General features: G+C 44.8%; 1 protein-coding gene across 12 annotated transcripts in view; it reads left to right on the top strand.

Annotated features, from left to right (window-relative positions):
* The window catches only part of St6galnac3 (ST6 (alpha-N-acetyl-neuraminyl-2,3-beta-galactosyl-1,3)-N-acetylgalactosaminide alpha-2,6-sialyltransferase 3), a 526,860-nt gene that overhangs the window by 288,569 nt on the left and 210,375 nt on the right, over nucleotides 1-27,916 (top strand). For 11 of the 12 annotated variants that reach the window (XR_003954302.1, XR_003954301.1, XM_030252510.1 and 8 more), the window contains one exon: nucleotides 24,694-25,103. Coding sequence is in view for 10 of the 12 variants with exons in the window: in XM_030252510.1 (XP_030108370.1) it covers nucleotides 24,694-25,103 (410 nt within the window). In the remaining 2 variants the exon portion in view is untranslated. Of the gene's footprint in view, nucleotides 1-7,470; nucleotides 7,485-11,141; nucleotides 11,146-24,693; nucleotides 25,104-27,916 lie in introns of those variants that run through there. The other variant, XM_030252512.1, reaches the window with a different exon arrangement.

Here is a 27,916-nt window from a genome sequence, read left to right as displayed (position 1 = left end):
GACTTGTTTTGCCCATTAGATAGCATTATCTCCACGGAGCACCAATCCGTATCTCTTTGTGCCATGTGTGGTTTTCACATACGGGATTTTAATAACCTCCATGCTGCGCTATGAATTTATAAGCAGAGCTGATGGAGGACTGGCTCCACGGGACTTTATTTTTTCATTATTACTCTTTTGAAAAACGGGGCTGTCTCATTTCTGAGCGGCGCTGACAGCCATGGCCGTGCTGTGGGGAGGGACGCAGCTCTCACTGCAGAAGGGGTCAGCACTTTTTGTGGCTGTCTCCTCCTCATTCCCTCCGCTACCCCAGTCCTACACTTAGCAGCCTCCATTATGCCTATGACACTGGGCTCTGGGTGGAATGATCTCAGAGAAGCCTGCTTCCCACCCCAGCGCTGGGCTTCATCTATATTCAGAGTCCTGTTTCTGTGCCTCCTTTTAAACACGTTTCCCCTCCATATGATCCTGCGTGTTCAAGGAGCCTCCTTGGTAGTGGCTAAGATGGCAGGCTTAAGATTATCCAGTCCCCAGTCCTGGGGAAGCGTGGCTTGACAGCCAATCCTTTAAAAATTGTCTAGATTTCATCAACTAATGATATCAATAAACCTTCAACCCACGATAGTGAGCTCGTTCACGGACACATTTGCTTGGTGTTTAGCACCATGGCGTTGGTGACTGTTCAAATGTTTAGTAACTGTTGGTCAGATGTCAGACATCGTGTGGGATGCTAGAGTTTCTTTGTGTTTATAAAAACACCATTTGATCACTTTAATCAATTATCAGTGTTTGGCTCTGAGACAGAATCTCATCTCACCCCTTATACCTGAAGTCATCATCCGATCCCAGGCTAGCCTTTCACTTGAAACCATCATCCGATCCCAGGCTAGCTTTGTGCGTGAAGCAGTCAGTCATCTGATCCCAGGCTAGCCTTACACTTGAAGCAGTCATCTGATCCCAGGCTAGCCTTGTGCTTGAAGCAGTCAGTCATCTGACCTCAGTTTTCTAAGTGCTTCTCTTACAGGTTGTGCTACAACACATACCCATAATTGTTATCAAGATTAAAGTTTCAGTATAAAGTTACATTTTAGGCATCTTTCTAATAGTACTTAAATCTCCCCTTTCCATTTCTCTATTAAACACTCACATGAAAAACAATTCTGCAATTTTGTCAGTAAATGGACAATCTAATTCTATCCTCATCTTATATATTCGGTCTTCAGACCCATCTCTCCTTTTCACGGTGCCCATTTGAAGGAATCGGCTTAAATAAGGAAAACCCCACGAGCCTCTCCTCGGCAGCTGTCATAGCCTTTTTCATTACAAATCCGAGCCTGTTATAGATTGAATCCTCCTGACTCAATACGGTTCTTTATCTGAAATTTCATATTAGCCCTCTTGGATGTTAAAGTAAAATGCAGGTTACAAAAGCAGTTTTTGAAAAGTCCAGGATGGGAAGGGTGTCAGGGGCTAAGCCCTTACATACTCAGTGGCAGACTGTCTGTAGATTCCTGGTAGGAATCTCTGGCTAGGTGTGTTTTTAAATGTGGGTAGATCTACTTGCATCTATATTCGACATATGTTTGTGTGGCCTGGGAGCTGAGTACGCAGAGTATGTTTGATGCCTGACTCTTAGCTCAGTAGAAAGTTGGAAATCTGCGTGACCCAAGGGCTCTGCATTCTGAAGATGCCTCACAAGTCAGTGCACTTAGACTGTAAGACATATGCTCTGAAAAATATCACATGCTGTGCAAATGAAGTGGGCCCGACTTAGCACTGTGGGTGACATGCAGAAACCACACTGTTGGTAAACACGTCTGAGCCTTTAACCTGTGTTGTTGGCACGGTGCATCTAGCTGGACATTATGAATTTCAGAATGCTGACTGAATGCCTGCTGGGTCCTGGGTGCTGTTACATGTGTGTTTTTGTTACCAGAAGTATGGGGTTTGGTGGGAGACTGACAGACAAGTCAGTGGAGTTATAGATCATGAGTGGGCTTCCATGAAGGTCAAATGTGAGTTTCTTTGAAGGGCCTGACTTGAGTGTCATAGGTGGTCAGTGAAGACTTCCTGAGGAAGCTGAAGGGACATTCCTGGAAATGGGGGGAAGCTGAAGGGACATTCCTGGAAATGGGAGGAAGCTGAAGGGACATTCCTGGAAATGGGAGGAAGCTGAAGGGACATTCCTGGAAATGGGAGGAAGCTGAAGGGACATTCCTGGAAATGGGAGGAAGCTGAAGGGACATTCCTGGAAATGGGAGGAAGCTGAAGAGACATTCCTGGAAATGGGAGGAAGCTGAAGGGACATTCCTGGAAATGGGAGGAAGCGGAAGGGACATTTCTGGAAATGGGAGGAAGCTGAAGGGACATTCCTGGAAATGGGAGGAAGCTGAAGGGACATTCCTGGAAATGGGAGGAAGCTGAAGGGACATTCCTGGAAATGGGAGGGGGAAGAGAGTGCAGAAGAATGTCCCCAGGCTTTCAGCTGAGGACAGAATATGGCGTGACCGAAAACCCTCAAGAAACTAAGTGTGCTTTGTGTATACTGACTGTGACCAAGAGAGTATGGGACTAAGGGGACTGAAGCCACTTGAAGAGGGAGCTGGCCTCTGCCAGCACTCTTGTGCATGCAAACACACTCACATATGCACACATACACATACACTCACACATACACACAAACTTATATACACACTTTTATACACACTCACACATACACACATGCACTCACTCTCACATACACTCACACACACACACACTCACACACACACACTCTCATACACACACTCTCACACATTCACACATACATACACATAAACCCACACATATTCATATATACACATTCACACTCTCACATACACACACATACTCATACATATAACACTTACACTTATGCATACACACACACACACACAACCTGAAACAATAAAAAATTATTTACATGTGTTTGTGAGAGACAGTTTGTGCCTCTGACTTCAGCTTGCTGGGCTTGGTTGCTTGTGTTCTTGCACTGTCTGGGCCCCAGGGATCAGACTCAGAAGGTGAAGGTGATCACCTTCAGCTACTGAGCCATACTGTGGGCCTAGTTTGTGTGTTTTCACCTAAGTTATTTGATGTAGAAGAAGAGACGAGGCGTGTCCACACTTTGGGGAGCTAAGGCGAAGGGCCCAACTGCCAGCCGGCTCCGTGCATTTGCTTTGTGCATTTGATTTACTTCTCTGCTTCTGCGGCATTTGCACACTCAGCCTTAGCTCTCTGTTCCGTTTATTAAGAATGCACGTAACTTAATTTCTCCTAACACCGAGTGATTTAACCCAGCTGGGTAGTTGCTTTCCCCACCATGAATAATCTGCTAGCGTTCTGCATCAGTGTAGCTCAGTGACCTGTAACCCCATTCCCTCAACACAAACTCAGTTATGCATATGATTCTTATTTTAAGGGGCTTTGATAGATTCCCCTGAGCTCTCTTATTTATAGGAACAATTTGTGATTTATGGTGGTTCTATGGTCTTTTATTTATGTGTTTGCTTTGGTAGAGCCAACTTTCATTCCAATGCATACTTCTTGAGTATACATGGGCTTTGGATACACACACTGCTCCACATAAATAAACGTGCATGATTCCATAAATTTTGAAGCTATTATTATCTTTTCTCTTCAAGATAACTTTAGAAATAAAAGGTATTGATCCAGTGAGAGTGACCTTGACATTAGCTAATAGAGATGGTTGACCCCTCTACACCATTGATATGCTATTGGTGACTAAATGCTTTTCTCATAGGATCCTTTTCGATTCCCAAGCTTGGCTAATGGTCTCTGTGACCTCTGCCCCAGTTATCCAGCTTTTAGTAATAAGCAATAGAGCACAAAAGAATCTCTGCAGAGAAGATGGCTGCCTCTCAAGGGCTCTTGGCTCCTAAGACTAACTGTTGGTGGCTTTGTCAGAGCTCAGAGGAGCCAGGCTGCTGAGACCTGAAAGGCTGAGAGGGCTTTGCCAACTCAAAATGATTGTGTGCCTTACAGCGCCTCAGTGCCAGGGCTCCGTGTGCCAAGGAAACAAAAACTTGCCTAGAAAATAAACCCGTTTCTTTTGCCTCATTCTCTTGTCGAAGAAGCCAAACCTGTATGTCTTAGTTAAGGTCTCTGTTGCTGTGATAAAAACCATGACCAACAACAGTGTGGGGAGGAAAGGGCTTATTTTATCTTACATTCTCAGGTAACCCTCCGTCTGTGAGGAAAGTTGGGGCAAGGACTCAGGGACTGTGCAGAGGCCATAGAGGAGCATATTGGCTTGCTTCCCCTAGCTTACACACCCTGTTTTTGAATACAGCCCAGGACCACCTGCCCAGGGGGTAGCACTGCCAACCTGTGAGCTGGATCCTCCAACATCAGTCATTAAGAGAAAATGTCCCAAAGACTTTCTCACAGGTCAATCTGTTGGGGGCATTTTCTCAGCTAAAGTTCTTCTCAGGTGACTCTTGACTTGTGTCAAGTTGAAAAGGAAAATCTAATCAGGTCACTGTAATCATCAAAATATCCATCCTATTTAAAAAAGTGACCAGCAGCTGGTCTCTTCAGCGCTTGCATAAACACTGCTTAAGTAACAGGGCCTTGTCTCATTGGAAACATAATGCTATGACTTCACACATACAGCAAGATGGCTCCACACCTAGCGAACCCCTGAAGGTGCAAGGCTTTATTCTGGCTCAGGGTTCACAGGGATGCAGCCTCCCTCCCCCCCCCCCCCCCCCCAGCTCTCTTCTTTCTTAGCTCTCTTCTTTCTTACCGTGTGTTTCTTTTGAATCTGTCTTGTTTCTTCACTGGGATGTTTTTCCCCATCTGATTTTCCTCAGATGAGATGAATATAAAAGAGAGGCATGAATGTGGGATCACATGTAATTCAAGACAAATTTACATTTAATACAATCCTCCCTGCTCTGAAAAGATAATCTCTTGAGAAAAACTCAGACAAAACCCAAACACAGGAAAAAAAAAAAAAAAAAAAACCTCAACATGGTGTGTAGGAAACCTAATATCGTTATACCCACTGTTTTGTTGTTTATAGGAATTTCTTTCTTTTTAAAAAATGTCTTGTGTATATGTGTGTGGCTGGGTATGTGCATGTGCACACATGCATGCAATGCCCAGGGAAGCCAGACGGAGGCCTCATGACAGCACCCCCCCCCCCAAGCTGAAGTTCCAGGCAGATGCGGTTTGGGTACTGGGAATTGAACCTAGGTCCTGTGGATGGCAGCTTGTTACCCTTTAGCCCTCTCTCTAGATCTCCTTTATTTCTTTGGCTCATGGGTTCCTCAGCCAGTTTGGACTGGATCACTCTGTCAGGGGATGGTGGGGGGAAGGGGTGTTGGCTATAGGGACTTTAATAGCATCCTTGGCTACTGCTTATTAAATTCAGTCAGTGTTCACCAATTGTAACAGTCAAAATCTCAGAAGGCTGACAAGATGGCACTTGTCACCAAGCCTGGATTATCTAAGTGAGATTCCTCAGAACTCACAGGTTGGTAGGGAGAAGGGCTGTCTCTAGGCCTTTGACCTCCACATTTATGCTGTGGTAACACACCCTCATACACATACATATACACACAAGCATTTACATGCACACACACATGTACACATGCATGCACACACATATGCATACATTCACACATGAACACATATACATACTTATACACACACATACACATACAAGTGCACACACATCATACACATGCATACATGTACATATACAGACACTCACATACACACATGTATGCACACACACATACAAATATACATACATGCATGTAAACAGACATATATGCAAACACAAGCTCATACATGCACAAACACACACATGCACATGCACGCACACTCACACAGGCACACACACACAAATCACTAAGTAGACTACTGTTTAAAAGTCTGCAGACATTGTTCAGTGTTTCCTAGGGGGTAGAACCATCCCAGGTGATAACAGCAATTTCAGACTCACATACTTGCAAGAAGCTGAATTAACCAATTGTGCAGTAAGCATGGTATCCTTTTCTTTCTCCCAACTCATCTCATTATTCCCATTAGCATTCACATCTCAAAGCTAATGTCCAATGCTGGTGAAGTCTGAAAAGTTGGAAAGTAAACATCTCCCTCTTTATTTGCTAAGTTGTCCAGCAATGAAAATCTCCCAGTTGGAGAGCCTGTTAAGATGTATTCTGTCAGATGAAAAGGGCTATTTTAATAACTCATTATCATTCTTAGCATGGACCTTTTATTTTAGAAAAAATAGATAATTAGCATTTTGGCTTATCGCTTTCTCTTCATGAATACAAATAATTTGATAGACAGACAACCAAGAGAGACTTCATTAAATAATGGGCCTGACCAGCTGGGGATGGGAGTAAATTAGAGGTTAGAATTCAGCCTGGGAGTTGGAACTTGGGGTTTGGTGACAGTGTCATTCATTATCCAGTATGTTTTTGTTGACTGACCTGATGCTGCAGCCCAGAAACCGAGAGCACGTGTCAGCTGGTGAGAAATCAGAGGCTGAACTCAGCTCGGGGAGCTGTTGGCCACACTGCATTTAACCTGCAGCTGGCCGAGGCAGCACCACAAGGCCTGCGCTGTCCTGACGTCTAGCTGTCAGCCCATTATTAATGTGGACATGCTAGAACTTCTTCCAGAGAAGGAGCCTGGTCCTCAAGTCGTTTTCTCCCGTTCATTACACACCCCACCGCTATGGGTGGTCTCCGAAGGGGACGCTCATAGTCTTAAAATAAGACCAACTAACATCCAACCAAGATTCCATCCTGAAGTTAGCTTCCTCTGAAATATTTTAGAATAGTTTATCTTTTGGAAGATACCAAATGCTGTGTTGCGGAACAACCTAGAAGTGCCTTGCATGGAGACGAGACAGGTCACCACTGGTAGACTGTCCCCAACTGTCTTTTGAAGCTTGTCGGTCAGACTTGAGAACTGTGTTCCCAGTGTTTTCTTGGTGTGTCTTCTGTCGGGGAGTGGAGTGGGAGGGTTAGATCTGAGGCATGATTCTCGCCATGAGTTGGGAGAAAAACTTGATTCGCAATTCCTCCTCTACATTCATTATCCTGCTCTGTGTACCCAAAGCAGCCCCTGATGTCTCCCCCTTGACGTTTTCCTGAGCAGCATCTTCCCATGAAGTAGACTTATGCCAGAAAGACAAATGAAGGTATCAAGCGCATGATGTGTTCCCAGACACATTTGGCTTTATTGCTAACATTTCCTAAGAAAAATAACTGAGAGCTGAACCTGAAACGGAGCAATTTAGTTCACCGTGTTGATACCCCGTGCTGGAGACGGAGAGGCCCCATTTGCCCTTATAAAAACGTTATGAGTGCTTATGTTCATAATAGTGCAGTTCATTATTGATCAATACCTTACAACTGAGAGGTGTAGACCGACCCACATTGCTGTAGGGCTTGTGTGTGTGTAGTAACCTTAGTGAGGACCCAGTGGGGAGGGATAGAGACTAGCATGCACACCGTAGGAACTGACATTCTGGGTGGAGAGCCCTGCTCCCAGTTGCTAAGATATATTGACAAGGCTTACGTTGTATTCAATTTTATTTTAGATTGTTATGCTCAGATACAAAGCCCACTCATAGGTAACCGAGAAATGGGTGTGAAAGATAAAAGTATTTGGGAAATCTGTGTCAAAACACATGTGTAGGGAGGGAGTGGCAAAGTGGGGTTTGACCAGGCCTGATGGCAGAGTGGGGTTTGACCAGGCCTGATGGCAGAGTGGGATTTGACCAGGCCTGATGGCAGAGTGGGGTTTGACAAGGTTTGATGGCAGAGTGGGGTTTGACCAGGTCTGATGGCAGAGTGGGATTTGACCAGGCCTGATGGCAGAGTGGGGTTTGACCAGGCCTGATGGCAGAGTGGGGTTTGACAAGGTTTGATGGCAGAGTGGGGTTTGACCAGGTCTGATGGCAGAGTGGGATTTGACCAGGTCTGATGGCAGAGTGGGGTTTGACAAGGTTTGATGGCAGAGTGGGGTTTGACCAGGTCTGATGGCAGAATCAGCTCTTGGTTTGATTCCAGTGTGTTGCTTGAGGCTGGTCATGAGCTTTGCATCACCCTGACAAGTATTGGAGAGACACAGTTTTTAAAAGCTTGATTTTGTGCTCACAGGCTTAGAGGTTTCAGACTGTCTTGGTTAGGTTACTACTGCTGTGGTAGACATTATGAGGCTTTGTTTTCTAGATGGGGTTCTTCTTTCCAGATTACTATAGCTTGTGTCAAGGTGACCAAAAAATGTAACCAGGATACTGCCCATGACAAGGTAACTTCCATACTTGGGCATGTGGTAGACATCCTGGCAGAGACATACAGAAAGGGAAGAACATTGTTTGGGGTGTCATGTGACTTGAGGTGGGTAGAGCAGTGTAGAGGGCCAGAGCACTGTGGAGTGGGGGGATGACCATGAAGGTAGAGGAGCATCATGGAGATGGGAGCATGGTGGAGATGGGAGTGGTGCAGGTGGGGAGCATCCTGACAGGAGCAGCTTTGTGACAGGGGCAGCATCCTGACAGGGGGAATATCCTGACAGGGAAGCATCCTGACAGGGGGAGCATCCTGACAGGGGAGCATCCTGACAGGGGGAGCATCCTGACAGGGGGAGCATCCTGACAGGGGAGCATCCTGACAGGGGGAGCATCCTGACAGGGGAGCATCCTGATAGGTAAACATCCTGACAGGGGAGCATCCTGACAGGGGAGCATCCTGACAGGTAAACATCCTGACAGGAAAGCATCTTGATAGGGGAGCATCCTGACAGGGGGAACATCCTGACAGGGGATCATCCTGACAGGTAAACATCCTGACAGGGAAGTATCCTGACAGGGGGAGCATCCTGACAGGGGGAGCATCCTGACAGGGGAGCATCCTGACAGGGGGAAGGAACATCCTGACAGGGGATCATCCTGACAGGTAAACATCCTGACAGGGAAGTATCCTGACAGGGGGAGCATCCTGACAGGGGAGCATCCTGACAGGGGGAGCATCCTGACAGGGGGAGCATCCTGACAGGGGAGCATCCTGATAGGTAAACATCCTGACAGGGGAGCATCCTGACAGGGGAGCATCCTGACAGGTAAACATCCTGACAGGAAAGCATCTTGATAGGGGAGCATCCTGACAGGGGGAACATCCTGACAGGGGATCATCCTGACAGGTAAACATCCTGACAGGGAAGTATCCTGACAGGGGGAGCATCCTGACAGGGGATCATCCTGACAGGTAAACATCCTGACAGGGAAGCATCCTGACAGGGGGAGCATCCTGACAGGGGAGCATGCTGACAGGGGAACATCCTGACAGGGGAGCATCCTGACAGGGGAACATCCTGACAGGGGAGCATCCTGACAGGTAAACATCCTGACAGGGAAGCATCCTGACAGGGAAGCATCCTGACAGGGGGAGCATCCTGACAGAGAAGCATCCTGACAGGGGGAGCATCCTGACAGGGGAGCATCCTGACAGGGGAGCATCCTGACAGGGGAGCATCCTGACAGGGGAACATCCTGACAGGGGAGCATCCTGACAGGGGAGCATCCTGACAGGGGGAGCATCCTGACAGGGGAACATTCTGACAGAGGAACATCCTGACAGGGGGAGCATCCTGACAGGGGAGCATGCTGACAGGGGGAGCATCCTGACAGGGGAGCATCCTGACAGAGGAACATCCTGACAGGGGAGCATCCTGACAGGGGTGCATCCTGAAGGGGGAATATCCTGACAGGGCAGCATCCTGACAGGGGAACATCCTGACAAAGGAGCATCCTGACAGGGGGAGCATCCTGGCATCCTGACAGGGGAGCATCCTGACAGGCAACATCCTGACAGAAACACATGCCAGAGCAGCACTTGGCCAGGAAGTGACACAAGGAAAGAACTGGGCTTCCACAGTGCCCTTCAGTGACCTGAAGACCCCACACTAGTCCTCCCTTAAAGCTCCTCCCACAGATGCCACTTGGAAGCCATCACTTTTAGTGTTGCTCATTTGAGGATGGCTATTTATCAAGCACATTGGCGAACTGATTTGATGAAACTCTTCCCAAGATGTTAAGTCACGTGAGCTGCGCTGGAAGTGTGTGGGGTGAAGTGCTGAAGGGTTTTGATATCAAGATTTATTCTCTGTGACTCACATTTTTATGTTAAGCTGTCAACATCATGGTATTAATTGCTTCTATTTTAAAGCCCAGTCTTCATAATTTAACCAACATTAGGAAGTATATACTTTTGGCTCCTAAAAGATAAATTGTGTAGTCACACCATGCTGAACTTCCTATTCTCTGTACTAAATGAACATGTGGCTGAAATAATCCCAAGATTGGAACTGTCGCCTGTGCTCCGCCTGAACCTTTAGGCTTCAGAATTAGTGACAATTACATATTAGGAATAGAGAACAGTAGACACACACCCACATCCACTCCACCCCACACACAAACACACATGTACACATACATGTACACATGCACACATTTGAATAAAAAGTAAAGCATTTGGTCAAGATAGAAAACCTGGGTTTGTTCCCTGGACCCTCCATGGTGGAGAGAGCCAATTTCCTCAAGTTGTCTTCTGACTTCTACATGTTCTATGGCACATGGGACCACATACACATGCACAAATAAAATATAATTAAAAAATGGAATGAGGCTTGCTTGCATGTTGAATTGACTTGACTTTGGCTTTTTATGACCATTGGTCAAGCGTAAGAAAGGGCATACCCTCTTTCCTGTCTGCTTTCTCCCTCTGGTATGTTTTGTAAAGACAATGATATGTTTTGTAGAGTGCAGTATGACAGTATGGTGTAGTGGGAGAGGGTACCTCAGTGGGCCCATGCTGAGGCATCCCTCCCCCATGAGGTACCAGCCATAGGACAGGTCTAGCATAGAATAGAGTTTATTTTGGGCCATGAGAAGGGGAGTTGAGAAGGGAGTAGAGGTAGAAAAAGAGAGGGCACAGGAAAGGACAGAGAGAAAGAGAAGGAGAGAATGAGAGGAAGAGGAAGAGGAAAGGAAGAGGCTGGACAGGAACAGGTGGAGAGAAAGGGGAGGGAGAAAGATAAAAAGAGTTAGAGAGATGAAAAGGTCAGAGAAAGGGAAGAGAGGCCAAACAGTCCATTTTATAACAAGCTAGGTCTACCTGGCTGTTGCTAGGTAACTGTTAGGCGGAGCTTAGAAGGCATGCTTTTCTTCTTCCTTCTCTCTCCGTCTCCCACTCTTCCATCTGAAGTCACACAGCATCCAGGGCTGGAGACATCCCACTGTTGCTCCGTATCAACCTCCCACGGGAGTCATAAAATTAAGACCCATAACTTTTTAGGAGATTGTCTGTTGTTTTGGACCCAGCTTCTATACAAGTCCTGGGCAGTCCTGAGACCAGTCTAAGTTGATACTGTGTTAGGTGCCTCAGTAAAATTGAAGTCATAAAATGGACAATTAAAACAAGAAAAAAGATAGTTTCAGTACAGTCAACCCAGGGGGCAAGTCAGCAAGGCCAGGCATAGAAGTTCCCTCCCAGCTTTCATGGGGAAGGCAAGTGGCTTTGAAATGGTTGATGCAGAGTTCCACATATCCCAGGAAAGTCTTAGGCTCACTTTTTTAGCCAAGGATAGCCTTAAGCTTCTTCCTCTGCCACTTCCAGGGAATTACACAGGGAACCACGCCTGGTCAGGAGGTGACACTTGTGGATCAAAGGGCGTGAGAGCATCGAGCCAACTGAGTGAGGTCCTCAGTCTGGGTCCTTTCACCATTGCTCGCTGTTTCTGCCTTCATTAGCCTTTTCTGTCTATAAAGCCACCCTATCTGCCTAGCTCTGTGGAGCCCACTTTTGCTTTAGGATGTAATGGTATTGGCTCACGAATTGCCAATTCCCAGCTCCTCAGCACTCGCCTTGCATTCAGTTCTTTAATTAATGCCCCCATTGCTCATCAGAATCATCACATGACACTCATGAGTAACTTTGAGTTCCCAAGAGTTTTGGAGATCAGATCCAAGAAAGCCCCTGGTGTGGTTGGAATGTGTCCCACAGGGTTAGGAACTGAATCCTCCTAACATGGATGTTAAATGGAAGGACTTCTGATGACTGCTTCCCCACTGCTTAGTGGGAGATGGCTGTGGTTGGAATAGATACATGATAAAGGAGGAGTTTGCTCCCTAAGTCTGATCTGTGGGTGCAGAGTCATAGCTTTCCTGCCCCTTTACCTCTGCCAGGAGATGAAGCAAACAGTAAGGGTTAAATGGTCAGTGGTGGGTGACTCAGCCTTAGCCTCCACAGGGAACAGTGGGAAGCATTGGGATGTATGTGTCTCAGGCAAAGGATGGAAGTGCCCTGTAACTGCTCTCAAGGCTGAGAGTATGCACAGTGTATGAGTTCAATTGCCCTGTGCATAACCAGCTTTTAATTTCATTTTGGGTCTTCTAAACTCTGAGTAGAATCTCCAGTTTGTCTAGTTTCTGGCAATATTCAGTTTTAGCTAATTGATATGCTTTTCATGGTCACAGAGACTGCGCATTTTAGAACACCACTTCATTAAAGCATTAAAAATACTGTGGGCTCGGTAATTTCATTTACTGGGTCAGTAACCCATGATATCTAGGAGAAGATTTAACATAGTTTTAAAATAATTATTCAAACAAGATAAGGATTTCAAACTATAATTACCACACCAGTAAAGGAGCTGGGGACTCCAAAGCCAGATAAATATTATATCTAAATCTTAGTTCTAGTTCTTAAAACTCACAGGGCTTTCACTCATCTGATAGTACAGATCATGAGAATCTTCTCATTTTCAGCATGCAGATAGCCTGGGCATAGACATTAAAGTTTTTGCTTAAGAAGCACAAAGGCATTTGCAATAAACATGCAGAACAAACGCCCTGCTGTGGTCTCTCCAGCTCCTCCATACAGTTCTCCTGCAGCCTTCCTGTCTAGGAGTTTATATTTTTGTTGATACTATACATTATATTTCCCCCTCTCTTTTAACTGATGTCCTGTTAGTGAGTTTGTCTAACCATACCACATTCAGCTAGCTACCGTTTTATAAACTCGTAGTGATTCTTTGCTTTTCTCCCAGCCTATTGCATTTGTATCTATGGAAGCTGTATGGGGATGGCTTTCTTTTTATTTTGATTTTACGTCAATATCTTTCTTTCTTCACTCAGTGGCCTGGCTTTCTTGGTTTCTCAGTACTATTAACAAAATGTGTGCATCAGAATTCCGTAGTTATCGTCTAAAACATTGTCTCTTGTTTTCCTGTGAAGTGGGAAGGGAGAGCCTCCGGATCCATTCCTGAAATCAGCCCGTGGATAAACTTCACATGGGATGGACTTTCATCCTGGTACAGGAGGAGGCTAACAGTGGGTATCAGATACACTGGAACAGGGACTATGGATGCTTTTAACCTGTCATGTGGGTGCTGGGAACTGAATTCCAGACCTCGGCAAGAGCAGTCAAGTGCTCTTCACTGCTGAGCCATCTCTCCATCCCTTCACTGTTATTCCATATGTTTACATAGTCTGTATATATATATCTGCACATATATGTTACATAATCACTTCCCACAGCAGTGAGTAAGGGTCCCCCTCCCCTCTCCCTGCATCCTTGACACCATTGCTATTTATTCCTTATTGACAAATGATTTCCTGGTCATTACACTCTGTGGTGGCCATTTCTATTTATTCCTTATTGATGAGTGATTTCCTGGTCATTTTAGACTGTAGTGGCCATTGCTGTTTATTCCTTATTGATGAGCGATCCCCTGTCATTACGCTGTGGTGGCATATTGAACATCTTTGTCCCTAGCCGAGAGCAACATGCTCTGATAGACACTGAGAACATGCTCTGACACTGAGACCATGCGTGTACCAGTTTTCTTGCTCTCTGTGAAGAGTCTGGATTGTGTATTAGAGCGAATCCTGAGTTATCTTCCTGGAGGGAGAGGAAGAGATCCATAGGGAGGTTGCCTCTGAAGCTGGCCCCTGCTCAGTGTTTCCTAGTTGTAATAGTAGACGATGAGTTATGTCGCTTAGCCAGGGCCTCGGTGGGAATCTTGCGTTTGAGAAGACTCTTCTTTGCCTCCCCTGGTGGAGGTAGCAGGCTCCTTTTGCAGCATGCCTCAGGATTATACAAGTCTGTACCTTTGAGGACCTTCAATTAAAGGGAAATATGTCAACTATGGCAGCCGAGAGCACAGCTTTGTGTTGGCTGTGGTAGAATTATTTCTTGACATTAACAGTTTTATGCAGCCCCATATTAAGTTTTATGTCTCGATATAATGCCACCAGGTAGAAACCAAAGCAAATGCCACATCCCAAATCCAGAGAGAGTTGGAGCCAAACAGCGGGTTATCAAATCTGTATCTTTATGTGCTGTTCCTCGTCACGGGTGATTTAAACCCACAGCTCTGGAAGCTGCAGGAGCTGTATGGTGCAGCTTTGAGGAGGGACGAGGAACCGAGCCTGGCAGCCTGGCTTGGCTGAGCGGATTTCTCCCTAGAACAATCTTCTCAGTTCTTGGCACACTGAGGTTACTCAAAGAAGATGGAAACAGCTTGCTTAATCACTCCTGAAACAAGGGAAGAAGAATTAAAATACATTTTTTTAGTTTGTCAAGCAATGAAAACAATGCCAGCTTGTTAATGCGTCTCTTGTACCCTCCCTTGAAGGGCCTTAAAGAACACGGAGGAGGGGAAAGGCAGAATCTATTCCCTGATGGCGTCATTATTTGTGTGTGGTGTGGCTTCTAAGACTAAAACTCTAGAGATGTGAAGCCGTAAATGACAGCAGAAAGAGAGATTGTCCCCAGGGCTTGTCCTACGTGCTTTGTTCTGATTCATTCAAATTGGTTGATGAAAGCAAAGGTCTCATTTGTCTCAACATTAAAGTAGTAAATTAGCAGTCATCTGGTCCCTAATTGTCCTGGAAGACACTGAAGGTGCAGTAGGGCCCTGTCTCCCCATCTTAATATCACGTTGCTTCAGCTGAAATGAAGCAACTATTAGGGTTGTGCAAAGCAGTGCTTTTAATAATTTAGGCTGCTGGTTAGATTCAAGCATGAAGGGCTTTTGGTTTTTTTGTTCTTTGTCCTGAAATATTTATCGAAGCTCCTGTTTTTATTTGATGTGGACAAGTTTCCTTTCAGGTTCCAAGCTGTAAATGGAAATTCCTATCCAGCACGGGGCTGAGGTAGAGAGCGGGGTGAGAGTTCTCTCCGAGTCTCTTCCCTACCATCTCTGCCTGCTGCTAGGCCCCGGCGTTCACAGCATTGGTCAAATTTCCTTTAGTTCCTTGGTGACCTTTTCTAATCCTGACTGTTTCATAATTTAATGTTTTGACCTTTGTTTTCCACTGAGCGATGTTAGTGATGTATGCAGAGATTTAATGACTGGAAGTCGCTGACAGGTGACCTTTCATCCATGACTATTCCTTTTTGCTGGGGAAACCACACTGGTTTGTAGGTTTTATTTCACAGATTTTAATTGTCTGTAAGCTTGTTCGGAGGGAAAAGAGTAAAGGTTAAGTATTTCATTCTTCATACTGATTAAAATGTAAAAGGGCTGGCAGTTGTCCCAATCTATCATTCAAAAAGGGTAGAGCAATCCGCCCAGCTCACACTGGGAGAAGAGTGATGGAACTTTCCAGAAGGGTTGGTGAGGAGGATGAAAGGAAACCTAGAAAAGTGAGATAGCCTACAGTGAGCTAGCCCACCCACCTGGATGAAGACAGCAGGGGTGTCCTGTGTGTGCACACTCATGTGAAGTGAGCTAGCCCACTCACCTGGGTGAAGACAGCAGGTATGTCCTGTGTGTGCACACTCATGTGAAGTGAGCTAGCCCACCCACCTGGGTGAAGACAGCAGGGGTGTCCTGTGTGTGCATACTCATGTGAAATGAGCTAGCCCACCCACCTGGGTGAAGACATCAGGTGTGTCCTGTGTGTGCACACTCATGTGAAGTGAGCTAGCCCACCCACCTGGGTGAAGACAGCAGGTATGTCCTGTGTGTGCACACTCATGTAAGGTTTGGTGTAGGCAGGCAGGAGCAGGGAAGTGGAAGGGTTAACTGAAAGAGAAAAGCTGCTCTTTACAGGTAAAATGCCAGTAAGGGCAAGTGACCTATTAGCTTCCCTTCTTCCCTCTCTCCGTCCCTAACCCCTCCCTCCCTTACTTCTCTCCATTTCTTCCTGTTTTCCCTTTCTTACTTCTGTCACCTCTCTTCTTCCCTTCCTTCCCTTCCCCTCCGCTTCCATTTTAACCAAGCGAGGATCCACTTGGAAATGCATTGGTAAAGTGACGTCTCAAGTCTCCATACTCGATGCACATTGTATAAACTCAGGGAGCCAAGGCTGCTTATTACAGCACCCTGAACTCACAGAGATAGAAGAACACGCATGCCATGCCTCCCTCTCACCTTTCTAGAGCCTGGGGCCTTCTCAGGGAATTTCTTCGCCTGTGCTTGCAGTCTTCTGCTTTTAAAAAGCAACCCAGTTTTGTGCCTGTCACATACACATGCTTTTAATACAGGAAGGAAACCGGAAATACACATGCTGATAAGCCTTCAGTGTAAGAAGGGCATCTTCGTGTCTGGAGGAGGGAGTGACTCCCGAGTTAGAGAATAACTTGACCAGTTAGCCACCTGCCTGTCTGAAGAGGGTGCACAGGAGGGAAGCTTTGGGAAAGGGAGGGATTCCTAGTGGTGATGGAGAACAGTTTCCAGCATCATCATCTCCTGCCATGCTTTTTGTTTCTCTCCCAGCCAAAAAGAAATGGCTTGAAAGAAAATTGTGTAAAGAGATGTAAAGGACCATCCAAAACAGAATAAAGTGCTCGTGACTAGTTTATGACGGATTAGAATTTTAGCCATATTAGAAATGGAAAATGGGAAGGAAAAAGATTCCATCTAAGTATTTTTAACATTTAAGGGCTATTGCAGGAGAAGAGAAGTTGCTTCCTTCATAAGCACGCCCCAGAGAATCCCTGGGGAATTCTCCATCCCCTTGGCAGGGCGTGGGAGAGGATGAGACGCAGGCCACAACTCTGCCTCACTTCCAGGAAACTCTTGCCTGGCAACGCATTCTGTGTGTGTGTGTGTGTGTGTGTGTGTGTGTGTGTGTGTGAGAGAGAGAGAGAGAGAGAGAGAGAGAGAGAGAGAGAGAGAGAGAGAGAGAGAGAGTTTGTGCCTACGTGCATCTCTGTGTACACGTGGGTGCATGTTCCAGCATGTACCTGTTGAGGAAGTATGCATTTCTGTGTGTGTGCATGTGTGTAGACACCAAAGTTTCCCCTTGGGTGGAGTTCCTAGGGAGCTGTCCACCTTGTTCTGAGGCGGACTCTCCCAGTCTGATTGTCTTGGAACTTAACATGTATTCTAGGCCAGCTATTAAGCTCAGGGACTCACCTCAGGTCACTTCCCTGGCATTGGACATAGGTCTCTACATCTACTTTCTTACTGTCTGTGTCATTCTAGGGAATCAACTCAGTGCTTCATGCTTGCATTGCAAGCACTTTAGCAGGCAAGCTTGCTCTCCTGCCCCATGAGTGAGTAGTTTTTAACATAGTGCTGAGTGAGATTAGAACATATATGTATGTGATGATTATGCCATATGATAGTTATTGTATTAATCAATTATATTAATCTATAGGATATACTAATGCCTCATTTCTTGGTACTGCTGTGAGCATAACTCACGACACACAACGCATGCCTCTTTTTGTATTAAGAAAGCTATCTACTATCCATTGGACATCTTGATTTATTCAATTTTATAACAGAGAATGAAAATCAACTAAATAAAAAGGAAATCTATTTTTAGGGACTGCTTGTTGAATCCTAGCACTTAGGAAGAAATGTCTGAAGAATTTCTCTCACTTTGAAGCTAACCTGGTCTATAGAGAGTTCTTAGCCAGCTAGGGCTGCATAGCTATCTCTGTCTCAAAACAAAATGTCTGTTTTCAAATCTTGGCATCACTATGGCCATTCTCAGGCCTGTCTTCCGATAACCCAGGGGACAGAGGCAGGAGGATTGCTGTAAGTTCAAGGCCAGCTGGGTCTACACAATGAGTTCCAAGTTAACCAAGGCTACATAGTAACACACTGCCTGAAAAACAAACAAGTCAACAGACTAAAACACCCATTTTGAAGATCAAGTTTGATTAACCTAATAAATGCTGAAGAGATGGCCTGAATCATGACAGGCATCAGTCATGGCCAGGATGGGCAGTTCTATCCAAAGGCCTGAATTGTGACAGGTGTCAGTCACAGCTAGGATGGACAGCTGTGCTCATATATTCTCAGACTGATTTCTTCTTGTGGGCTCATCTGCCTCCTCTGCCCCATTCAACAATGAAGAAATAATTCTTCCTTGTAGAAGACGAAATACCAAGGATCATTTTGGTGGGAGATGTCTTGCTTTTCCAGGCAAGCCCTTAGGCCTCTGACACAGCCTGGGATGGATGCAGCAGACTACAGGACTTCCCACACACATCAGAGCTGGGTACGGAGATTAAAGTTTACCCTGATTAGAACTCAAAATGATCAGTCCTTCAGAGCACCTTATACAGAATAGCCCCATGAAGAAATCATTTGGTTGTCCTGTAGATGTCACCAAACTAAACTGTTGCCCAACTGAGTGTTTATTGCTAAGTATAATGGCGTGGAGTTGATATAGTTTTGCAAGAGGAGGAAATGCCTAAAACAAATATAGGTTTGCAGATATTTTATAAGTCAGTATTTTAGATCTCAAATAAAGTGTTTGGCATGTGTGGGTTTTTTTTCTGTATGTGTGTGTGTGTGTGTGTGTGTGTGTGTGTGTGTGAGAGAGAGAGAGAGAGAGAGACAGACAGACAGACAGACAGACAGACAGGGCAAGGAGGCTGGAGCTCACCAAGTGGGCTAAGCCTGTGAGCTCTGTGAATGTGCCTGCTTCTGTGTCTTCAGTGCTGAGATTACAGGCATGTATCACCAAGCCTATCATTTTTAATCGTTTACATTAATCCCAGAATATTAAACTCCAAGCAAGCACTTCACCCTTCCCCCACTCGTGGGTTTTCTTTAACAGCAGTATAGCTGCCAGACAGGGATTAGTTAAATTTATCTGGTGTTCTTCACCCAAGCAAAAGATTCTAAAAGATGTTCTGATACAGGAAACAAAATCCAAGGGTGTATTATTTTTAATGGAAAAAAAAAAGTAGAGATGATTCAACTGAAAAGAATTTGAAATTAAGATGAAGGTTGATGAATTGGACCAGATAAGTCTTAACAGACAAATCCAGGCTCTCGATCTAGGAAGAGAGAGGCACTGATTACTGAGGTGGAACAAAGCCACGGAGACGTGTGTACTACATTTGTGCTCAACCCTCCCAAATCAAACACGAACGAGCAGAGAAGCAGCAATGCCTTAACAAAGAAAGCTGAGATCAAAAGACATGGGGACAGAGCTAATAAAAGAGATAGGGATGACCAGGCGAGGCAGGTCTTGACTGGCCAACAACGAGTACGTGGCCTCTTCTTTCCTTTCATCATGGATCGTAGTAGTTTGACGGTTCCTTCAAACACATGGATGCATCCCGGACATCATTCCAAGTCTTCTGGCAGCTTGGAGCGTCCGATTCTGATTTGGAAGGTGTTACATATTAGCTCCTGTTCTTCTGCCATTCTGCTCTGGCCAGTGGAGCTCCGAGCACGTGCCTCGCCTAGGAGTCAGCGAGCTAGGATTGGGGCCAATGACGCACCAGAGGAAGTCTCTAAAGACTCTAGTCAGGGTGACGCAGTCATCCAGTCAACAGTGAAAAGATGTGGTTAGTAAAAACATCATCTACAACCAAAGCTACTGCAGAGAAAGCCCTGTTCTCCTTCCCGCACATATTTTTCACATAAACAACAAACTGTTGGCCCCACTGTTGGCCCTTGAGTTGTTAGTCAGCTGCTGACCTCATAATCTGCACAGCTGTGGCTTCCCAGCGTTGTCATGGAACAGATTGGGATGTCTAAATGGATCACTTTCAGAGGTTACAATTGTCAAGTGAGACCAGCCTGCTGATTCTTATTAGCTAAATGAAGCCGTGTTACAGCAGAACTGGCTAATTCATTCTAATGGCTGGGAAATCCAATGCAAATTGTCACATTTTACAGGACACATTCAAAGCTTTTCTTGATGATTTTTACCTCTGTGCAGGCTGTACCCCAAATATGGTTTTATTGCCCACTTAAGGACCTTGTTGGGATGAACAGTGGGATGTGATCACGCTGCCCGTGTGCACGGTGGTGGTGTCAGAGCAAACCACGCAACATTCGGTGTGTAATAGACACGATGAGCATGATTCACGATGGTTGTAGGTAATGCCTGAGTAATGGCTGTCAAGCCCTACCAAAAATTGAAAAAGATCGTACTTGTCCATGCTGTCTGAAAGAGTGTTGGCTTCTAAAGGACAAAGAAATACCTTAGACCACACCTGATCCCCAAAGTCAATCTCTTGAGCCTTTATTTAAGAAAATGTTTGTGGTAGAGCTGGTCTAGAACCTATGTTCACGAGTCCTAATGTATTCCTCCACTTTGGACTTCCGCTAACTTGGTAGCTGATCTTCGTGCTGCTTGCTGCAGCTTGTCAAGGTGATATGCAAGTTCTTTTCTCACACTTGTTTGTGTGGTAGTGCAACAGATATCCCAGACTAGCCTCAGGCTCTCTAGATCACCAGGATGACCTTGAACTCATGGTCCTCCTGCCTCTGCTTCTCAAATGCTTGGATTGCAATATCTGTCACCATGCCTGTTGACCACAAAGGTATTTATAAAAAAATGTGTATTTTTATTGTATCTGTGTGCGTGCATGCATCTTAGAAGTATACCATGTGCATGCCAAGTGCCCACAGAGGCCAAAATCAGGTACAGGACCCCATGGAACCAGAGATCCAGATGATTGATCCACTCTGTGGGTGCTGAGCACTGAGTGACTGCTCCTATGGGTGCTGAACACCAAGTCGGTGCTCTATGCAAGAGCAAGAAGCACTTGGGGTAGCTGAGCCATTCATCTCTGCAGCCCGATTGTAGTGCTTTAAGGCATCTCACAAATGGATTCGTGGGAGTCTAACCGGTCGTGCTTTTTCTGATTCTTAGTTGTGACAACATACACGGATGCCTTTGCCAGCGTGTGCATGCTACAGCAGTAAAGAAACCAAAGGAAACAAGTTTATCAAACACAGTGACTGTTGGCTCCAAAATACTCCAGGATGTACAAGGATGTTTATCAAAGTATTTGTAAATGGTAGAAAATAAATCAGGCAATAGCTGGATTTCCAGAGTGAGCAGATATATACATTATGGCATATATATGTAGTTGAGCAATGAACAGGTACTAAAATCTTCCCTAAGGATTATTTACTGATATGGGAAAGACCAACACGAAAACAAAAGGAAACCAAAGATGCCTAGTTGGGTAAATCTAATTTTTTACACAACAGCCCACATAGATAAAGGACAATGTGGTGAAATATGTGTGATCATTGTTGAGTGATAGAAATCTGAATAACTTTAACTATCCTTTTTAAATTTTTTAAGTTTTTCATAGTGAGTCCATACTTCTTTAATAATCATGGTAGGACAACTCTTTAAAGCAGTTTGAGTAGATTTGTTAAGAGTCATACTGTAGTGGTCTTTGCTTCAGGCATCATCCCCCTGCCTACCTTTTAAACAGACTCTTGGTTTTCCCCCCTGGTTTTATTCCTAGAAACCTTCCTCTCATCCTAGCTGGAAGCTGTGCTAGTCTGGAGTGGCTGTGGCAGAAGCCTGACATAACTCTTCACTCGTCTCCCCTCGCACCAGCTTTTCACACATTCAGTACCTGGACCAACCCAGAATATACCCAGAAGTTTGTCGGCCTCTCTGCTTTCCCGTACCACCTCCTGTCTTCTCATCACGCTCTCTTCTCTGTGGGAGCAGTCACTTGCTCTCTCTGTTTCAACCTTCTTCTCTTATGCTCCGACTTTCCATGTAACAGACAAAGTTGTTAAGACACAGTTCAGGTCATCCATTTCTCTTTTGTCAAAGCTCTCCACTGCACAGGAAGCCAGAGGATGCAAGTAATGCCCAGAGGCCTCCTTTCTGCACCCAGTGCCTGCTTGGTGTCTGCATGGGCTCTGCTGAGTGCTTCTTTCTTCATCGCCATCTCCTGCCTAAAGGATCAGCAGCAGTAGCTTTGCATTGCCACCCACACTGGAGTTGGCCTTGGTGATGTCTTTGAGTCATTTCCACCCAGTAACCCTTCATGGCTAGTGATTTTACCTCCCTCGTACACTCTCTCAGCAGTGCCTTTCTGACATTTCTTCATTGCTCCCAGTGCACACACAGACACATTCACATGCACACACACTATATGCACACACAGACACATTCACATGCACACACACTATATGCACACACAGACACATTCACATGCACACACACTATATGCACACACAGACACATTCACATGCACACAGACACACTTACATGAACACACAGACACACATACACAAACAGACACACTCACATGCACACACAGACACACTCACATACACGTGCGCACCTCCGAAGTTTCCATGTTGCATAAATTTCTTTTGTGAACTGATCACCGTCTAATATATTGTGCAGGATGCTGGCATATTTATTGTGTGCATGTATAGAAGTACAACTTAAATGTGCATTTCATTCCATCAGGAATTCTTGTGTATGATTTCTTACCTCAGCTGTAACTCTTGGAACTGTACCTGCTGTGTGGTAGGCACCCAGAAACTGCTGGGCAGAGTGCCAGCAACAGGAAAGGTGACCAATGGCCACTGTGTGGTGATTGTCCAAGTGACTTTTCTGAGTTGCTTCACCTGCCATTTTTTCCTTAGCTTGATTGCCACAGCTGGCCTGAGCCTGCTGAGTAGCTGACCTTTCCTCTTGATTGCGTTTCTCTTCCCACCTAAATCAACAGTTCCAAACTAAAGGGGGAAGTCTGTTTCTTCCTAGTATTTAGCTCAGTTTTCAGACTTTTTTTAAAAAAATTACTTCTTAGAGAGTGTCATGTGTATTTCAACTGTATTTACCCTCACCCCCAACTATTCCTAGGTCCCCTTCTCTTTCCTGTCCATCCCTAGCAATACAAACAGGAGGTGGGGGGGGGGGGGCAGTTTTCCTTAAGAGTATATCCTGGCAAATCAAGTGGAAGACCATACATCTGAGAATATTTGGGTACCACAAATTGGTCTCTAAGGATTTTTTTAAAGGATATAAAGTGTTCAGACTCTTAACTGATTGTTTTAAACTGATGTCTTTAATTTTCTACTTTAACAAATTGAGCTGCTACTGCATCCCTGTTGAAGTCAGAGGCAGGCACTATCTTACAGGAGTTCAGTGTCCCGATGGCACATAGTGCAGGAGTGAACGAGGGGCAGGACCCTGTATGGATGACCCTCTTCTCCAGTAGGTGCAAAATATATTTGGGTTCAAGCTCAGAACCAAAACCATGTAATCTTATGGTGGATGAGAAGGATGAATATCGCCTAAGTGTTTCTTTTTCTGTTTTGAAGATGGAGTAATGTCTTCCTGTGGGAAAGAAGTAGCAAAAGTTATGTGTGTGGTTATTTTAGAAGCCAAGGAAACAGGATGCTGCTAGTAGCAGTGAGCCCTTAGTGTGAGTTAGAAGATTGATATTTAGGGGACTAACAGATGGCTTAGAGGTCTAGAATGTGTACTGCTCGTGCAGGGGACCTTAGCTTGGTTCCCAGTGCCTAGATCAGGTATGTTACAACAGCCTATAAGCACTGAGAGGATCTTATCCCTTCTCTTGGTCACCATAGGCATTTGCATGAATATATTCACATATAGAGAGAGACACACGTATACATAAATACTAAAGAAATAATAAAATAAATCTAAAATGAAGGAACTCTAGACTTAGAAGATATAGAAGTTGTAATTCGGAAGATCCAGATTTCAAAGGCGAGGGCTTGGCTCAACCGCTGGGACTGGTATTAACTAATCACCCTGGACATCAGTGTTTTGCTCCCAAGTCTTCGTTAGTTCCATGCAGACATATTCAGCCTCTAACAACTGCATGCGTGTTCTCTCCATGTTCTCAAGAGAGGCCTTACCTTGTCCATGTAAAACCAACATAAGCCCAGAGGCACATTAATAGGATGACTTGGGGGACTTTTAAACATCAGCATAAGACTCGGGCTGTTTTAAGTGGGTCTCGTCTGTGTCCTCTTCATAGTATTATCAGCTGCCACCTACTCTTTGCATACATAGCACCAAAGTTCAAAATGCATGACTTGGTATATACCACTGGAGTTTCTTTTATAGCCACTGTCCTTATCCTAGAAATAGCTTCATACTTTCTTATCACTGGAAACTATGGTTCTAAATGTATAAACCTCCTCATTTAGAGAGAAAAGGCATGACTGCTTCTCCACATGATTTTGAACTAACATAGGGATGCAGACAGTCAAGTCATCTTTCCAACAGGATGTATTTACTTTTCTAATAACAGCACAGGTCCAATAAAGGCTACACCTGTAGCAGAGACTGTAGAATAGAGATGTGTCAGTGATAACTCCACACTCATTCATTGTACACTAATGACATTTTGATTCCTCAAGCACTCATGGGACCACACTCTTCATTTTTCTCTTTTTCAGCCTTTGCAACTGAACTGTAACCACTGTGCCATCGTGTCAAATTCAGGTCAAATGGTCGGGCAGAAGGTGGGGGAAGAGATAGACCATGCATCCTGCATCTGGAGAATGAACAACGCCCCAACCAAGGGCTTTGAGGAAGATGTCGGCTACATGACAATGGTCCGAGTTGTGTCACATACCAGTGTCCCTCTCTTGCTGAAAAATCCTGACTATTTTTTCAAAGAAGCAAGCAGGACCATTTATGTTATCTGGGGCCCTTTCCGCAACATGAGGAAGGATGGTAATGGCATCGTGTACAACATGTTAAAGAAGACAGTTGATGCCTATCCAGATGCGCAGATCTACGTGACCACAGAGCAGCAGATGACTCACTGCGATAGAGTGTTTAAGGATGAGACTGGAAAGGACAGGTGAGTCCTCTCAAACAGCCTAGTCGACTTTTACTGTCTTTTATGGTGCATCTTAGCCGAGTCCCTCTGCCGGCTGTCAAGTGAACGGAGTTATTTTTTAAATAGACCACTCAGTGTTTCTGATCATTATGATTACGTCATGAGCCAACACAGAGGTCCCATCGATTCTGCCTTCTGTTCTCTCCATTTTAATAGGTTTGAGGCTCTGAGAAATGGTGGATAGTTCTCTAGGATGTCTTTAGGTCTCTTCCTATGTAGCTCAGTTTGATATTGATTAAATTGGATTTTTGTTTTGGAGAAGTCTTCACTACAGAAATACTCAGGAATTTCAGGATTTTAACGCATGAAAATTGTGGCTCCTTCTCCCCTCTGAGACGAGAGATAGAACAGACTATTGACCGCCTAGTGATTGCACAGCTTCATACATACCCTGTGTTCTTGAATGCTGCACATTAGTATCCAATACACTAACCAGAATATTGTATTGAACTTATGTATTACTGGGGCTGGAGAAATGGCTTGATGGTTAAGAGTACTGACTGTCCTTCCAGAGGTCCTGAGTTCAATTCCCAGCAGCTACTTGGTGGCTCACAACCATTTGTAATGGGATCAGATGCTCTTTTCTAGTGTGTCTGAAGACAGCAATCTTCACACACATAAGATAAATAATCTTTTTTAAAAAAGGAAATTATATACTACTTAAAAACCATCAGGATTAGGATTCTTTTTTTTAAAATATTTTTTATTACGTATTTTTTTCAATTACATTTCCAATGCTATCCCAAAAGTCCCCCATACCCTCCCCCCCCACTTCCCTACCCACCCATTCCCATTTTTTTGGCTCTGGCGTTCCTCTGTACTGGGGCATATACAGTTTGCGTGTCCAATGGGCCTCTCTTTCCAGTGATGGCCGACTAGGCCATCTTTTGATACATATGCAGCTAGAGTCAAGAGCTCAGGAGTACTGGTTAGTTCATAATGTTGTTAAAGAGATATACAGTATAAATACCCTTCACCCATTTATCTAAAACCCAAATTTCCTTTGTGTGTGTGTGTGTATGCTTTCCTGTCCTGGACCCTGTCCCGACTCCCTTTTCTTGAACCTTCCTCTCATTCCTCCCTTCCCCCATCTTCCTCTTCCTCTCCTAGCTCCTTCATAGCCAAGCCTCTCAGGCAGCTCTATCATCTGCTGGTTTTTCTGTCTCTTTACAAAGACAGCCAGCACAAGTGGGGGAAGCAAAATGACAAACCGATCAATCTTGGCTGATGTTTCTCGCTAATAAAGAATTGCCGAAGAAGATCAGAAAACCTGTGCCTGGAGTTTTGAATTATATGTGAATTTTGCTTATTTGTGCAATACCATGAATAAATTGAGCTTCAAGTTTAATTGCAGTACCAACATTCTGATTTCCTTAATATGCATGCCTGTCTTTTACTACTCAATATTATTGAATAGGAAGTTATAAGTATTGGGCATGTGCTTGTGGGGAGCTGGGTTTTGCTGTCTCCAGGTGTAATTTCAGTGCTTATTATGAGCTACCAGTCTTGGCAGGGAGGTTTTGGTGGTCTGTATTTCCAGCTCACTATCCCCCACTTCCACCCAAAAGAGTGCCTTTTCAACTTTCTTAATAAATAGCATAATTCATTCATATTCTCTCTCTTTCTCTCTCTCTCTTCCTCCTTCTGAGCCCTTAAAATACAGCTTCACCTGAAATGCAAAACAGAGCAACACTGTAACAGAAGCCCCTCTTCTGCAAGAAGAACCTTGAAGGTTAGATCTAAATTAGTGTGGCATAAGCCATTCAAAGAGTCGGGCGATGGAGATAGGCAGATCTGGTGTTTGCAAGAACTGCACTCACATGTGGCACCATTCTGTACAAACGTGATCATCCTCTAGGGGCTTCTGAAACCTCTGGTCTCTCACTAGCCCCGAGCAATGCAATTAATTAGCTGTATTTGGTTTTTCATTACAGCTATCCCTTAGGGTATCCCTGAGTTACAACGATACGCCTGGGGATCATTTGGGGGGTATCAGAGAAGAACTTAGTGGGCTGTTTGGTCGTGGAGCTCATGCATATTGGCCTTTACTGTGAGCTTCCAGAGGCCCTGTAACAGATGTGAGGTTGTAGAGCAATCGGCAAGTAACATCGGGAGGTGTTTTCTATGTCTATGATGGGAAAAGCTGCTTAGTGCTATCTTGGCAAAGTTAATTTGCAGATTATCAATCAATGGGGTTACAAAAGCTAAGTTTCTTTTAAACGTCAAATGATTTTATGGTACATCTTTCTTCTTTTTTTTCTTTTTCTTTTTCCTTTTCTACTTAGTGTCATCTCCCTAGCTACCACGGACAAGGGTTTAAAATGCACAGGTAGAATCAGGCTGCTCAGCTTGCTGTTGGCCTCAATGGCCTCAAAGGCTTCCATCTCCACCAGGACTTAAATCTAGCCTTGTGTGTGTTGAGTATAATGATTCCTGTTGTTCTCTGGCACACAGTGACAAATCTCAAGCAGTATCTCTGAATATGTGGATATGTGTTATACACATGTACACAGGTGGCAACCAGAGGTAGAACTCTGGTCACTTACTGGATGAGACACGGTCTTTTCTTGAGCCAGAGCGTATGATTTCGGCAAAGCTGACTGAGCAACGGCTCACAGGAATCAGTTCTGGGGTTGTAGACATTCAGGGCCATCCCAGCTTTTTCGAGTGTTTTGGAGATTTCAACTGAGGTTTGGGTTGCAGTAATGGTTCTTAAACATAGCCAGATTCTCAGCATCAACAATATCTCTTAAAAACTTGTTGTAAGAAAAATG

The sequence above is a fragment of the Mus musculus genome, chromosome 3 (assembly GCF_000001635.26).
Source record: "Mus musculus strain C57BL/6J chromosome 3, GRCm38.p6 C57BL/6J".
NCBI classification, from domain to species: domain Eukaryota; kingdom Metazoa; phylum Chordata; class Mammalia; order Rodentia; family Muridae; genus Mus; species Mus musculus.
The sequence above is the reverse complement of the archived record's forward strand: the minus strand, read 5'-3'. Positions and strand labels throughout refer to the sequence as shown.